General features: G+C 41.4%; 1 protein-coding gene across 1 annotated transcript in view; it reads left to right on the forward strand.

Moving 5' to 3' along the window:
• Window positions 1-16,644, forward strand: part of ARG2 (arginase 2) — a 22,704-nt gene continuing 6,060 nt past the window's right edge. Inside the window, exons 1-4 of the mRNA XM_074584898.1 lie at window positions 1-221; window positions 383-455; window positions 14,012-14,189; window positions 14,843-15,002. Coding sequence (XP_074440999.1) covers window positions 105-221; window positions 383-455; window positions 14,012-14,189; window positions 14,843-15,002 — 528 coding nt within the window. The 5' untranslated portion in view covers window positions 1-104. The remainder of the gene's footprint in view (window positions 222-382; window positions 456-14,011; window positions 14,190-14,842; window positions 15,003-16,644) is intronic.

Below are 16,644 nucleotides of genomic sequence, written 5' to 3' on the forward strand. Positions count from 1 at the left end.
TGTGAGGGGCGGGGGGCGGGGAGCCGGCGGGGCTGGAGCTGGTTAAGAGGAGGGGGGCGGTGACGGCGGCCGGCATCCTTCGGCGGTTCCGCGGCGGCTGCATCATGGCCCTGCGCAGCAGCTTCGCCCGGCTCCTCCGCAAGCAGGCGGACGCGGGGCTCCAGCTGCCCAAGCAGGCGCACTCCGTGGCGCTGGTGGGAGCCCCGCTCTCCAGGGGGCAGGTGGGCATCGCGGCCGGGCCGGGAGGGGGGCAGAGGGCAGCCGAGGAGGTGGCAAGCGGGTGCCGCGGCCTCGTCTCCCCTCCCGTCCCCTCGGTGGGGCTGGCGTACCTGGCTGCAGGCGGCGCCGGCTAACGCATCTCCCCCTTCTCTTTGTCTCGCAGAAACGGCGAGGAGTGGACCACGGCCCCGCTACCCTCCGCGCCGCGGGGCTGGTGGAGCGGCTGGCCGGGCTCGGTGAGACACGGCGCGGCGGCGGGGGAATATCGCGGGGCTGCCCTCATCTCCACCCCCACTCCCCCTCCGCATCTGGGCATCCTTCTGGCGGCTCGTTTCGGCGAAGCGTGACTCAGCCGCCTGCTGCGAGCCCGGGGGGTGGGGTGGGGGTGGAAACGGTGCCTTCCAGTGAATCACGAAACGCAAAATGCCCCGTAGCCCCCGGTGCCCGGGGAAAGGCGCGGCTCTGCGGTATCGGAAAGGGTGACTTGTCGCATAGCAGGTCGTGCGTGCCGTGAGAGACCTGAAGGAGCGCCCAGCCGCGCCGGGGGCCTGGTGGGGCTCCCCGGAACAAAGAGGGGCCGGCTCTGCCGGCTTGTCCACCGCGGCGTCCTCCGGCTTCTAACAAACGGCCGGGTGTGCCCGGGTATCTTCTTCGTTGGCACCGTGAGCGCTTTATTGGCGTAATTGCGTGTGTGCTGTTCCCGTGTTGACTTAAGTAAACGTGAGGCCATTTGAAACATTATGTGCACTCAGTGCATCCAGTCAAGTAATACCCTTGAGTATCTTCCTCGATTTGTTGCATCATGTGTTTTCTTTTTCCATATTCTTTATCAGCTACTTACTTGTGTGCTTTCAAGCTATGAAATTCAGAACTTTCTGGAAAAATCCTTAGATTTGTGTATGAGGTCTTGTCTGAAGTTTTGCTTTGAAAACACTTGTGAATGGAAAGTTTCTGGTCTCTTCCTTGTTACTGCTAATGTTATTTAAGCTGATCCATGTGCTTATTTGTGTTTCGTCTTCTCACAACTATTGCTTTTACAAGCTGAGAACTGCAGAAAACAGGACATTAGGGATAGAAACTTGTAAAGCTGGATTCTGTCTCGGGGGATCTTTAATCTAAAAAGTGTTACGGAAAACTTTATGATGGGGATAGATTGCAGGAGTGGACTACAGGAAGAACTACCTTATCTATCTGCTCTGTGTGATTAGTGTTAGTGGAATTTAGATGCATGCAGAGGAAAGATAATTGCCTAATAACCCTCTAGCAAACTTATGCTGAATTATAAGACCTCTTTAAAACAGAAGCTATTGTTTTGTGCAGGTTTAACCTGCATATTTTATGATTCACAACCTGAAAAGTCCTATTTTTGCAATCATATGAGTAGACATTCTCTTACTGTCTTGTTTTGTGCGAAGTTGAGATGTATGCCATCCTTGGTAGTACTTGAATTCTAGTGAGCATGATCTACAACCTCTATGAACATAGAGGCAGGGTGTTGAAGAGAGGTCTTATATACTGCAATAAAAGCAGGTCTGGATGTTACTGTGCTTAGAGTTTATTTAAACTAATAAGTTACCAGATTTGAAAGGAGGATATGTTACTCTAGGCAAGACTGTAGGCAGTAGTTTCTTTGAATCAATGACAATCCTGTACTGGAAGGATTGGGGTTCTCTTTCAAGTAGTTCAGATCTAATACTTCCATTTTATAAGAATTCTTGTGGGGAAAAACCAATAAACCAACAGAAAAAAAAATCATTTGCTTGACACAAGCTTTCTTCAATAGGAACTTGGAGAAGGTAGAAAGGAGGATACAAGCCCTTTCTGAATTCCAGTAACAAAAAATTTGTGGGGATAGAAATGAAGCAAGTTAAATTAAAAAGTAAGCAGAAGGTAAAAAATACTTTCACTGTTTAGTTGCTTATGGACTCCTTACTCATTAATCAATAACGTACAAGGAGATATTTTTTTGCTGTTCACTTACAATTCTTAAAGGCTCTGCAATTTCAGTTTCTTATTGCTGACATATTCTTCCACGGGTAGGGTGGGGCTTTTTGGTTGTCGTTGATCTTTATTGCTGCTTAAATCTCTGCAGCTCTGTTACGAACAGGTTCAGATGGCACATGGATTGTAACAAGGTCTGCTCTGAGGGCTCATCCTGAAACAATGACAGTCACCAGCGTTACGCAGAGGAGCAGTTTGTTCTGCAAAAACAATTTGCTTGAGGGCAGGATGGTAGGTTGAGGAGGAAACTACCATGTAGCCTTTTCTATTGTGCGCATCTGTTGTTCATGGAAACTTAACAAATGATTGGTTTTGTATATGGGCTGTCTGTTTTTCTTCCCTGAGCTGACAGGATAGCTTTGCCTGTAATGCTATTGCTTGGACTCCTGTGGTACACTGATCTGGCAGTTAAACTTTAGCTGCTTTCTAACACTATGAATTTTTTTCTCATACATTGAAGGCAGCAATAGAGCAACAGTATTATTCTCATTATTAATGTGGATATTCTATTTATCTGCTATGTTAAAAGAATTTATAGTTTTCGTGGGACCTTGTTGCTTGTTTTCCAGGAGCAGGCAAATAATACTGCAGCAGACCAGGTGTCTCTTTTAAAAGGAAATAACATTCATCTAAGATATAGGGCTTCTGTTCTCCTATCTGCATTGGCTACTTTTGAAGCATTTGTGTCCACAGGGTCTGTGTGTCTTTGTTGTTGCTGCATGCTCCCATTCCCCACTGGGATGTAAGGGAGTACTATAAACACAATTTTCCTTGTCATTACAAGCTTGGAACCAGGCATGAGCCTAGCTGTGGAATGATGCTTCCCAGGAAAAGAGTGAGGGTGGATTCTGGGCAGTCTAAGGAAAGTATAGATGGGGGAAAATAGACAGTGTAATGAAAACTCTGCATTAACAGTAACTTTCAAATAAAATTGCCCTCGCATGTTTTAAATGGAAAAGTTTTCTGATCATCAGTCTTGTTTGCCTGAAATTGTAAAGTTTGATTTATTCATTTTCCATTCGTATAGTAAAATTCAATTTGACCTGCATAAAATGAAGATGCTCTGAAGTCTCCTCTAAAATGTAGTGCTCAGGTAATAAGATGCATTTGCTGCATTTGTTTGTATGTTCTAGTCTTATGTGTATATACTTTGTTACTTTGATTAGCAACCAACCACATGGCTTTTCATATGTTTGTATGCCTGATTCGATGACTTCCATTGATAGTGCTCAAGCCGCATAGGAGTGAGAACACTAGACCTTTGTTTTCCTCCTTTTTGCACTGTTTTGCATCTTGCTTTCACTGGCTGGTATCTTTGGAAGGGAATTTTATTGTTCCTTTCACCCTATGCTAATTTCTGTTCTTCCATAGTCCTATTGTGGTGTCCTGAGCTGCTACTCCATTTTCTACTTTTTGGGGAGGGGAATTGTTGCTCTCTTGAAAGAGACTGTGACTGTACCTACATGGTATGATGAATTCTTGTCTGCCTAAAGTGATGACTGCCTATGAACAGCTTGTTTATGCTTAGGCTGAAATATGAAGAAGGAGCTCAGAGGCAGATGGTATCGCTAGTCTGTACCAAACTGTCAGAGATGCATCTGAGCCACTAGCTTGACTTTCCATCGCCCTTGGTAGAAGCAGAGAGAACACTGCTACACATTGGTAGTAGCTCGAGGTGTAATCAGGAGAGTTAATGTAGCAGGAGTCCAGCTCCCAAGCCAAAAACAGTCGGTGTGCAAGCCTGTAGCAGGGATAATATAACTGACTAACTAAGCCTGTGGGGCTTTTTAATCACCTTGATGATGTTTGTCTTTTGGCTTTGCTCCTTCACCTAAGGGAAAACAAAATATTAACACCTTAACGAACTCTTCTATCTTGCCAAATAAGTGCTATGTGAAAATAGAGACCCAAAACTCCCTGGCATGGGGAAGGTGAAGGTACAAAGCTTGCAGGGCTGTGCATTGTTCTGGCAGTAAAAAGAAAGGGGTGCAATATGTGGAGGCTCTGGATTTGGTAGGAAGGAGCGGGGAAGGCAGGTGACAGATGTACTTGACCTAAGCTATAGAAGATGCAAAGTATGAAGTTCTCTCAAAGTGAGAATTTCTTGGACCTTTCCTGTTTGCTGCAGATTAAGCAGAGAATCTGATCAAACTTAAATCCAGAGTTTTGCCTAGCCCTCTTAATTCAGGGAGAAAAGGACCATTCTCAGATTTTCATAAGTAATAAATAGCTGTTATGTTAATTACTATAGCCCTTGAGGTGAATTAGAGCACCTCTGCTGTTGCTAACATGGGAACAACTTTAGTATAAAATTTCTTCCCAAGTGTTCATTCTTGTATGCTGACTGTTGTTGATGTCCTTTTTAGTTAGGATCTGAGTTGCTGGTTTGACAAGTTAGTGGACTGCAGAGACATGTGGCTTACAGACAGAAGTAGAGCTAGATTTCTCAAAGAGAATGACCATTCTATTCCTACTATTTTGTTTGACTGGAACAAAGCTCTTCAGTAATAGGATTCAGGAGGTCAGTGTAGCGACTCAAAGGAGTAACCTCCTTTAAAAGAGGAATGGAGCTGCTAATCCCCATGTGACTGGAGATATGCTCCTGCTTTGCCTAAAACTATTGGACTCCTACTGACATGTGCTGCCAAACAGCAATTCAACTTTACTGTCTCACCAACATTGCTCATATGGTTAGTTTCATTCTTAACAATAAATCACGAAGTAGCTGCTTCTACATATATCTCCTCTTTTTTACACTTAAATCTTCTTGGGCAAAGAGTTTAAGAGGAAGATAGTCTTTTGATTATGCCCAAGGTATGTGTCATGAAGTACTGGTGCTGGGGTTCAGCAGATGTGGACTGGCAAGAGTTACAGCTGCAGTGTTGGGGAAAATAATTTTCATCAGCTTATCCAGTAAGTATGTGTTTAAAGAATTGCCTATATCCCTGAAGACTTTGATAAACTGTACCGTTCTGTTTGCCCTATATTTGAATTAAGATTGGATTTACAGACTGCAGTTTGAGAAAGATCCATTTATATTACAAAAAAGATCTATCAGGACTCAGTATTCTTGGGTTAGAATCTAGTTTAGCTTTGCACTAGGTCTCAACTCAATTGGTTCTCTTCAAAGCTCAGTATTTTAAACTTTTTAAGACTTTCTAGTTTAGTAGAGCTAGTCAAATATCTCTAATCTGTAGAATTCCAATAAAGTCTAAACTTATTGTATAGATAACGTAAAGATCGGTCTTGTTTTAGCCTCTTTGCTCACATTTTTTGCCGATGATAAAGTTGAAGTGGGAGACAGAAAACTTTCAATAACTGCTGGCATTGTAAGCAGCATGTTGTTTAGTTAAAGCTCTGCATTGTTGAGATGAGAAAAGCTACTGTTTGTGTTTTTTTTCTGATCACATTTGTTGTCAGTACTGTCAAAACTAAGTTTATTAATTTGCTAGGAACATTCTCAGAAAAAAATCAGTTAGGATATAGCATAAGGCTGTTAGACTAACAGCTAAGTCTTCAGCCTTACAAAGCAGAAAAGGGAATGCCCTGTGCACCCTCCCCCCTTTTTTCCCTGAGACAGAACAGGTAAGTGGCAGTCATCTTTTTATTTTCCTTCCCTTTGACACAAGTGTGCACGAACTCCTTTGTTTGACAAAATCAGTAAAACATGCATATGTCTTATGCAGCTTATTTCCAGAACTAGAATAACTGACCTCTTTTTATTTATACAGAGGTAGATATCCAAGAGACTGTTATTCTTGTTTGCCTCTCAAGTGTCCATTAGCCATGATTGGTTAGCTTCAAAGACCAGTGGTTTAACAGAAATCAAAGCACAGTCAAATGGACTGGTTGTAACTGGTATTTGCAGTGAGTCTTTGAAATTATGCTAGTTGTCAGAATGCATCAAGGGGAGGTGCTGCTCCGCTCCGTGAGGGAAGGCAGCCTGGAGCTGGCTCTGATAACCATGAAGGCAGAAGGAGCCCTGCAGAGGCTTTAGAGGAGAGCTGTTTTGGGGAGGCCTCCACTGAGGCTGTTTCTAGGTTGCTTCTTCACAGCAGACCTCATCAGCTAGCTTGACTTGAGTACGGGAGGCTAAGCTTCTAGAAGTGGGGGAGTGTGCTCTGACAGTAGTTACAGCTTATCCTTTTGAATGTTGTACCCTTTGATACTTGCATGACTACAACTAGCCTTAGAAGCTAATAGAAAAATGCCAACAGTGAAAGTACATGGAGTCGGAGCATTCCTTGCAGTAGGTTAGTTCTGATTATCTTCCCTTTCCCATGCTGATGGAGGGCATCATCTGCTTGTTTTTGCTTTGGAATGAAAAGCTTTGTGTCAGTCATTGATTTGATGGGGTTTTTTTTTTGTTTTTTCCTCTCCCATTTGGCTGGTGCATATTCCAGGTTGCGCATTATCCATGAAGTTGGCTTTAAAAGAATTGTCATTAATTTGGGGTAAAGTGCACTCAGTGCTTTAATTGTAACTGTTCCTTATATCAGTTTAAATACATGGAAAAAAATTAAGCTATGCTGATGCAGATCAGGAAACTCAAATTGATTACTTCTTCATAATCTTTCAATAAAGGGAGATTAGATTCAAGGACCAAAGAACAGAGCTCTTGGGGTTTTGTATTTCTTTGGGTTTATGGTGATGCCCTTCATCCTTTATATTTTTATATTCTAAAATTAGTTTTAATACATGACTTAGCTGAATTTCTGTACCCATTATTTCTGGATTGGAATAAGTTCAGATCACATGCTGGTTTTTGTTTGGGTTTTTTTTTACCATGAATGGTGTTGGAGAGGAGTTACCGGGGAGGGGCACAAAGGGGGATGACGGGGGAAAAATTGGGTAATGAGTTGTTTTCATCTGCTTTATGGTGGACAGAATCAGTTATTACTCTCTCATTTGAAACTTTAATCTTGTCTCTCATTATGGACTTGCAAGACCGAGATGCCTATGGCAGGTATGTGCTTATGGTACAGAGGATTATTATTTTTGAATGAAAGGTGAAAACTTTTTTTGTAAAACCACCTGGCAAAAAGCAAGGAATGAGGCACTGAAGTCAGATTAAAAAAAATAAAATCAAATTTTTCATTTGAATATGAAGTGAGGTGGTCTGATGTTAGTTTCTTGTAGATTGTAAAAGGGAGGGAGGGAACTTCAGTAATCTCCAATATACTCTGCTCTCCCTTCCTCTCAAGCGTTACCTGTTTGGGTTAACCAATATAATAATTACTTAATAATACAATCTAAAGCACAAGGTGTTTGTTGTTGAGGAGAGCTGATTTGGTATTATGACTTGCTATGGCTCTCAGTGCCTACTTGTATTGCTATTTGGAACTGTTTCTGGGTTAAGCTTATTTGAAGGGAATTAGAACTGCAGGTTGGTGGAGTGACAGACCATAATAGCTGCACCCTTGTCTCCTCTCTGATGCAAGCCACAGTGCAAATGTTTCCCAACACCTGATACTGACGTTTTTGGAGACCTGTTCAGGTCAAGTGCACTGGATTTCATAAGAGATTAAAGTCATAAACGGTTATCAAAGGGAAATGAGGTGGCTGCTCAGTTTGGGGTCAGAAAAATATTTCTTGCTTCACTTTATGCAACGGACAACTTGAGACCACAGACTTGGGGTAGCAATTAGAATTGGGTTTGCTTGTTGCTGTTGTATTAGCTTATAGCAGCCTTCTGGTACTCAAAGTGGGCCTATGTGAAAGATGTGGAGGGACTCTCTATCAGGGAGTATAGTGATAGGATGGAGGGTAACAGCTTTAAACTGAAAGAGGGGAGATTTAGATTAGAGACTAGGAAGAAATTCTTTACTGTGAGGGTGGTGAGACACTGGAACAGGCTGCCGAGGGATGTTGTAGATGCCCCTTCCCTGGAGGTGTTCAAGGCCAGGCTGGAGGGGGCTCTGAGCAACCTGGTCTAGTGGGAGGTGTCCCTGCCCATGGGGGAACTAGATGATCTTTAATGTGCCTTCCAACCCAACCCATTCCGTGAAGACACTTGAATAGGTACAGACACAGAAACTTTGTCTTAAACCAGACCTTTCAAAATTCCAAAAGGCAAGGTAGAAATTACCTGGACTGCATTTAGGAATTACATTACAATTACATTTAGGAAGTGAAATTTTAGCGCTGGCAAAAACCTATTGAATAATCAAATGTCTGTGTCTAGTAGCACACTTCTTCCAGCAGATACATATTCAGTTTAAAGTGAATTAGACGCTGTGCAATAAACTTCCAAGCAAGAAGCTTATGATTAAACTAGGCTGCTGAAGCCTGTCGCTTGTGGTGGGAACCTTGCTAGCCTAATTTCATATTAATGTAATGATTTGTGTATTTTTTTACAACCCCCCGGATAATTCTGGAGGGTTAAAACTGCCTTAAAATAGGCTCCAGAATGCACTGGTCATAATGAATTGAGTCATTTGTTTGCTGTTATGCAATACTTTGACAGTGTCTCTGAGAAAGGATTACGAAGTCCGTACCATAAACCAATGAGTTTATACTGAAAAGAAGGATGATAACAGCTTGTAGCTCTTTTTTGTTAACAGAAAGGAAAATGTTAGGTTTGTCTATAAACGTTGTTCATAATATTCATTGCTTCCTGAAAAGCCTTTCTGTGTCTGTGGTGATTCACTAAATGGGCTGTAATCTGAGAAAGCAGTTTGCAGGAATGACACTTTCATGTGAGTGGTTTTGTATAACACACAGTATGAAGTAAGGTCTAGTAACAGTGGCATTTCCAGACTACTTTGAAAGTAGTTCAGCAGGGTTTACAAACCTGGAAGAGGAAAGATTTAATTTTCCTATTAATTTAGGATATTTTTTTTTTTACTTTTAGCTTACAAATATCCAGTGTAAGCAGGCAGCGTCAGGAGATCACTTCTATCTCGTGTTAAACATGCTTTTGTTCCAATTCCTGTTTGCTGCCTGGGAGAGCTGTTATAATTGTTACAGTACCATTGGGCACTGTCAGCAGACAGCCTGGTCTTTGAAAGCTGAATCTCCTACTATCAGATTGCTGCTTCTGGCTCTGGTGCAGTATCCTAGCGGAGGCGGATGGGAGGGAGGCTTTCCCTGCTGCCACCCAGGTGTTTTCCAGTTAAATGCAGCCAGACTCATGAGCCGCCTGCTTTTACAGAAGAAAACTTTCTCTAAATCTGCACAGGGAAATGACTTACTTACTATAGGAACTGCTGCCTACTGTGAGTACTGAACAAGTGGACTGTATTTTGCTTAAGATAATAGGAAGTGAACATTACCATTGTCATATAGCTTGTTAAAGGGCATCTTATGTCCCAGTTACAAGCATCATTGGGTTGAGCCTGAGTGCTACATTAATAGCTTATTTGAAAAGGCATGCAGGAAACTCTTAAGTGTGTACTTAATTTGTATTTCTAACTCTTTTTCCCCTAAGTATAAGTTAGGCTCCTAATTATGAAAAACGCTGATTTTTCTTTACCAGATATAGGTAAAGTTCTGGTTCTGGCTGTGCAGGCTGAATAAACAACTGCCTTTCATCCCCATGTCTGCTGGTTGAATGCCTATGTGACCTTTCCCTAACCTGTTCTTGTCAAAAGAAGTCTTGGGTCTACTATACAAACTATTTCAAGCTAATTTATTAATTTTTGGCTGAAATGTGCCCCCAAGCGGCTCTGTTGATGAAAGTCTATCAGAGCGGGGCATTGCACTTCTAAGCTGTAGAAGAGATATGTGTTCTGCCTTTACACATTAATCATTCATACTAACAGGAGGACTGTTGTGCACATATGCATCTTATTTATTTAACTATACTGTGTGTTAGTATTCAGATTGACACCTTTATTTCCCTCATATCTCTTTCAAGCTCCTGTAGCAGAAATAAATGAATCAAGCCTGGGTTTTGTTTTCCTTACTTCAAAAAGTGATCTCCCCTTGAGCCAGAGTGCTGATGGAGCTGACTTGTATGGGCTTGGTTGTTATATATTTTCTGTGCTGTTGATAATTGACTAACGAATCAAACAGAATATATTTTTCATTTGAATGTAACTTCTGTTAGAGCTTGGAAGTAGAAAAAAAGACTTCTTTTGATCATATTTAATTTTGTATTATTTATTTACTAGCAAAATGTCTGTGGTATTTTAGTCTGTAAGTACTGTATGGTACTATTTCTTTTTAAAAGAATTGCAATCCTGGCTAGACCCGATCTGCTGCACTGGTAAAAGCTGTGCTTTCTAATGAATGTAAGGGAGCTGGCTTTCCTATCTGCCCACGTCTTTCTCTAGTTTTCAGAAACTGTATCTATTTTCTTTTAAAAGGCCCATATATATTCTTCATGTTAACTTTCTGTGCTGATTTAAAAAGTTGTTTGTTTATAGCTATTAGTATCTTAAAATGGAGTGCCCCGACTACCAAAGAAAGTAAGTGCATAGTGTTTGGTGTGGTGGATTATATAAATCTTTCACTAACGTCCAAATAACAGCAAGATCCACCAAACTGTATTGCACTACAGCATATCCATCCATTGAGCGATTTCTACGTTGGGCAAAATAATGTAGCTGAGAAAGATTTAGTTTTTTGATTTCTTTAAATCAAAACTATGTGTAAGCAGGCAGATGAAATGGAAAACAATTCAGGTCTTTAAGTACTACACTAGTATCTGAAACACTCTAGAAGCTAAGAAAATGCATCAATAAATACTTTAATAATTTGACATAAATTCTTTGCTCTTCAGTAAACATTAAGACAAATGTACACGTTGATTTCATCTCTTTGATATTTTTGTGTGCGTACTCTCTATTCATTAAACTTTCCTTTATCTGTAACGTCATTTAATCATAACTCAAAACTGTAGGCATAAATAAAAAAATAGTAGGAAGAAAAGGTATTATTAATGTTCAAGGGTTGGATTAGTGCGTACTTCTGAGATTAACTATATATTAATCGGATAGCCATTGCATAGTTGGCTGAAAACATTCATATCACCCTGGGAAACTTGAAGTATCCTCTTCAAGCACTTAAAACCAGAGGGCCTAAATAAGAGGGAAGCACAAAGCTGAGAAAAGCAGCTGCTACAAAGGTTTATGAACTCTATCTGAACAACAATAAACTTCTGAAGATAGTAACAAAACCTGAAGGCATCTATTGTCTTTAACAGACACTAGGCTTTTTTATAAAAAAAATAAGTAGGGAGAGGCATTTTAATGCAGGAGATATGAGTACCATTTGTCCAAAAGATGGATGGATGAATTCTGGATCCCAAATATGTGTCTGTCCACCCATCTCTACCATACCCACAGTGAAAGCTGTATGAACCTCATGCGATCATAAGAAATGAAGGGCTTTTTTTATTCAGAAGCTGGACCAAGTCTTTTTGCCTTACGAATGGGGTCTGGGAGGAGGGTAAAGAAGAAAGAAATTCTTGAACACAAGTGATACTTGTCTAAACACACTTGCTAGAATCTGCTATGTTTGGCCTGCCTTGAGCATAACCTGAAGAATCTTAATGGATTCCTTGAAGTGCTATGAAGGATGGCATGGTTGGTTTGTGGTTTTACACTGATCTAAAGACAGAGCTTCATGATATAATTTCATTCTTTTTCATCCTTTAATGAGTAAAATACTGTGATGTACTTGTATGTTTTGTTCTCTCTTAAAGGACATAAGTGGCAGTCCTTTCTTCCATTACATTGTGTAATGTGCTGTTCTGCAATGTGTAAATCATAGAACACAGCACCCAAATGCAGATTTACTTCCCAGAGATGTCAGAAGTGTTAGATCAAAGGTATTATTAACTTCTGGAGTGACTCCAAAAGCTCCTGATACCCATTGAATGATGCAACGTCTTAAAGTCTTACTTCCAAAACTTGTCTCTTGGGCACACTCATGTATTTTCATCAAACCCTGAAATATTGCAATGTGTAGCAGTGTGCATGTGTGTGAGAAGGAGCCTTGTAGGAATATACAAATAAAAAAAACAAAATAGATTTTTGACATTCATTGGACATCTCTCAACTCGTAATTCTCTTCTAATTCTGCACAGAAGCAAAATGAAACAAGAGGGTAAAAATGTAGTGGCCACAAGGGAGATCAGATAGCGCATTCAAATCTGAACAAAATGGGCGTAAAATTCCAGCGCCATCATACTGCTGCATTGCCTAAGGGGGGGAAAAATGCTGCTGTGTGCCTGTAGAAGACCAGGGAGTGGTACATCCTCGTCCTGCTTACTGCCTTAAGTTTCTGCAGATGATGTGTTTTCTCAGAGTTGCTGAGACTGTGTTTATTTAATCCTTTGTCAAGTAGCTGTGCTTAGCTGACATGTCCTCTCCTAGCAAATACCCTGACACATGTCCATCTGTGTCCCTGCTACAAAAAGTATGCTTGCCAATAGGCCCATACATCTAATTTTCCCAAGTGACTCAACCATTTTCCTTCATTCTTTTCACCAGTCAAAATGCCTTTTGAAATTATAATAAAGTCATGTTTTTCTCAATGCTACTTTTATGTTATTTCCACAAAGCAAATTCACACAGCCTGTTTCCTAGCCATTAGACTAATGGCTTAATGGATGTTAAGCAGGAAACCCAGAGCCCTAAGTGGGCTGTTTCTTCACGTTGATTTGCTTGCCTTAATTTTTCAAATTGCTGTGTTTAGGCATAGGATGGCTAAAGGCAAAATGCCAAGCTCTAGCCTCGATGCTTTGAACTGCAAACAGACTAGTTATTCTGAGGAACAAATGGGAGAGGCATGATGAGTATTCAGGGTGGTCTTGACTTGCTAAGCCCCTGTTGGTGTAGCTGCAAATCCCTTGGGGCCTTTACAGTCCTCATCAGTGCCTGCGGCGACAGGCCTGTCTGAAACTGAGAAGCTCTGGCCTGTGAAATACTGTTAGAAATTTTGGTATCTAAATGATTGTTAAGAAAACACATGGTATTGGACAGCACAGCTTCTTAGGATTAGCTTTATAATGTGTGTGAAAGAGCATTAAACTTTAAATGCAGACAATTAATAAATATGCTCCCAGTTGGCTGGAGGAGGGGAAACAACACTCAAAAATGTTGCCTTGTATCCTAGTCTGTGAAATGACTCCTTTTCAGGGTAATCAGACAGAATTATGTTTTAAGAAAGGCTGAGTCTTAGACCCAGAATGTTGTCAGGCTTCAACAGCCAATTCAGTTGTAACTGGCAATGACAGGAAGTCAAAGAGGGTTGGGATCAAAGCCTCAGAATTAAAATGCCTTCTAGAACATCTTGCATTGAGAAAACGCACGGGTTCTCTTACAAAACACTAGTGCATCCTCCATGGAGTTGCCTAGAAGTACTGTAAGAAAATTTCCATTATTGGTAACTTGGCACTTTTGTCCCTAGATTCTTGTGGGATTTGAAAATGGAAAATAACTGTTAGGACTCGGTTATTGTTAGCTAAACGTGTAGTCCTAGGCATCTTTGAGCAACTGAGTTTTTTTAAGGGTATATACAATCTGTCTAACTGAGAAAGAAGATGGCAATACAAACTGTCCTTTTTAATGTTAAAATTTACAAGAAATAATTAAACAAAGCCAAACTGTTTTTCTAGGTGACTTTCTATGATTGTCATATCTCATAGCTAAATTAAAGCGGCAATACTATCTTAAGTTTTCTAATCTGTAAAGTTGTGACACTGTTTGCAACCAGTCAAATGAATTCACTCCCTTCCCACCGTTACTTTCATACTTGCCCAAGTGATTTTCCAAGAGGACCATATTTTGAGCGTTTCTCTGGGCACTTAACTCACTTTCTCCTTTTGCTGCTGTGTTTCCAGGATGTCAAGTGTTCGACTTTGGAGATTTGAATTTCACTCAAGTTCCCAATGATGAACTGTACAACAACCTGATTTTATATCCACGGTCAGTGGGTTTAGCCAGCCAGGTATTGGCTGATGCTGTTAGCAGAGCAGTAGCCGCTGGACACAGTTGTGTGACTATAGGAGGTGATCACAGGTGAGCTAACTAAAAGCAATGAGTGGTGCATGCTGTAGGTTGACACTTGGAGCATAAGAATTTAATTAAAAAATAAGGGGACAGTGGGAACAACTTAGAGTCATCTCCTGCCAATACCATAGGGTAGCAGCGTTTTGATTTTGTTGCTGGGGCTTCTAGGGTGGAACACAGCTACAAAAATCTGACCTCCTACTACAGTGCTGCTTAGTTCCGGCCTGATCTGCAGATGTACAAATGAGGTTTTCCTGTTTGGGAAAGTTTGTGTGATCAGGTCCCTTAAGGAACTGTTGCAGTTTCTTTATTGCTGAATGTTTAGTGATGTCGTGTCTCTTTTGCCCCTCAACTCTTGGGTGTAAACTCTTAGGACGTGTTTGTAATACCTGCACGCAGACCCTTTTGTAATAGATCTTACATGTGAATTTTTCTCCTCTTTTTCACTAACCTTTGATCCCAGAATTGATTGAAGAAAGCAGGGCATGTAAGAATGAATTGTGGGGGCAGGTGTCATGACTGGAATCAAAAATGGGTGAATAGCCGAACTGATGAGTGAGCACACTAGATTTTTCTAGGAGATCATTTGGAGCTAGAACAGGTGAGGATTAGAGTGTGGGAAGGAGAAATGGTGACTAAAGACTTTGCTACTTTACTTCCAGCTTGGCACTTGGTTCTGTCAGTGGCCATGCACGGCAGTGCCCGCACCTTGGTGTGATCTGGGTGGATGCACACGCTGATATTAACACCCCTCTTACAACTCAGTCTGGAAGCCTCCACGGACAACCTCTCTCATTTCTCTTGAGAGAGCTTCAAGATAAAGTAAGTATCTTGCTTGTACAGTTAGCCTACATTGAAATCCTCAGAGCACTTTACTTTTTCAGGTGTGAGGTGCTTTCTTATCTGCTGCAAATGCAGACCTTTTTTATCTGAGTATTATTTGTGGATGTATATACACACATATACACAAATGCATACACACACGTAAATATAGATATACATACACACACTTAGAAACAAGAAGGAGAAAAAGCTTCTTTGTGCTAGCACCTTGGTGGATTGTATGGTAAGGAAGAGTTCACACAAGCTGTATGTAGCTGGTGACCGTTGTGCCGTGCCCAGGAGTGGAGCTGATGCTGAGGCTGTGCAATGGCAGCAATCCCACCAACTGAGCAAAAGAAAGAACCTCCCCCCAGCCCAGCCTGTGAGAGCTGAGCTGAGCTGAGCTCACCTCCAGGGACAGCTGGTTCCTGCATACCTTGCATGCTGCTTCTGCTTAGTTTGGCTCTTCCATGTTTTGACAACCTTGGGGCCTGACAGGGGCTGATCCTGCATGATCTCTCCTGACTGGCTGCTCTGCTGTTGGCTCCACTGGCAAATATTACAAATTGGAACAGCTGTACCTGCTTACAGCGTGCTTTTAAAGAGATAGTCTTTGTCTTGGAAAGAGGCCAAATTATCAAAAAGAACTGTTTACTGGGGCACGTGGAATGTGTATGGCCAGTTTTTGCTACTGTCAAGATGCTAAACAGGCTGTAGGTTGTCTGAAGGCCTACAGATCCTTTTTGGCTTAGCTATGGACTGTATCTCCCAATACAGGTCCCTGTAGCATCTCCTGGAGACATTACAGTGGCAGCCTGCGCATTGTTAATAGCTGGGGCCTTTGCAGTAGAACTTGGATACCTAGAGTGGCAGCAGGATCAGCACCTGCAGGTTGAAAATGGATGCTGGAGGTGCAGAAAACCTGACTATTTTATTCTGGCACTTTGCACTGCTTGTCACTTCTGTTAGATTTCTTTTTTCTCTCTGATAAATTTTGGATGTGCTGTGTTGATGGAAGTATGCTTCTTCAAAGTAAGATCAAGCACGTTTAACGTCTTTATGGCTACTGAAGATACCATGGCGCTCGGACCTGTTTGGTGGAGCAAGATTGCTGTCATCTGGTACAGCTCTTCTGCTTTTCTCCTGCAAATTCTTTTAAATGAATTCCATCCACAAGTCAATAGAGTCATTGGGTGCTTTTACATACTTTCCTCTTTCTAATAATTCTTGTATGGTCTCTACAAACATGCTAGAATGCCCAAAGTAACACAAAATTAATGGGGCTTCTTGAAATACCCACCCAGGACATGAGAAGGTTAATATAAAAGGTGAGAAGGTTAATATAAAAGATTACCGTATTTCTAGTTTCTTGCCTGTAAGTTAAAGGGGGTAACTTTTATTTTTTCTTTTTGGCACCTGCACCCAATTCTGCAGGAGAGCTAGGAAGAGCAAGAGAAAATTTTGTGAATTTTGGGGCTCACCTAACATGAACAGTTTATGTCTTGGTGAGAATAGAACAAAGCTGAGTTCTTTGATAGCTGAGGAAGGAGGAAAAAGAGTAAGATATGCTGCTTTCCTGTTTTGTCAGTAAGACAAAAGTGTTTAATTGGCTTCCTCTGTATACAGTGTGGATTTCTGGTCT

Source organism: Larus michahellis, chromosome 4, assembly GCF_964199755.1.
Source record: "Larus michahellis chromosome 4, bLarMic1.1, whole genome shotgun sequence".
Lineage (NCBI taxonomy): Eukaryota > Metazoa > Chordata > Aves > Charadriiformes > Laridae > Larus > Larus michahellis.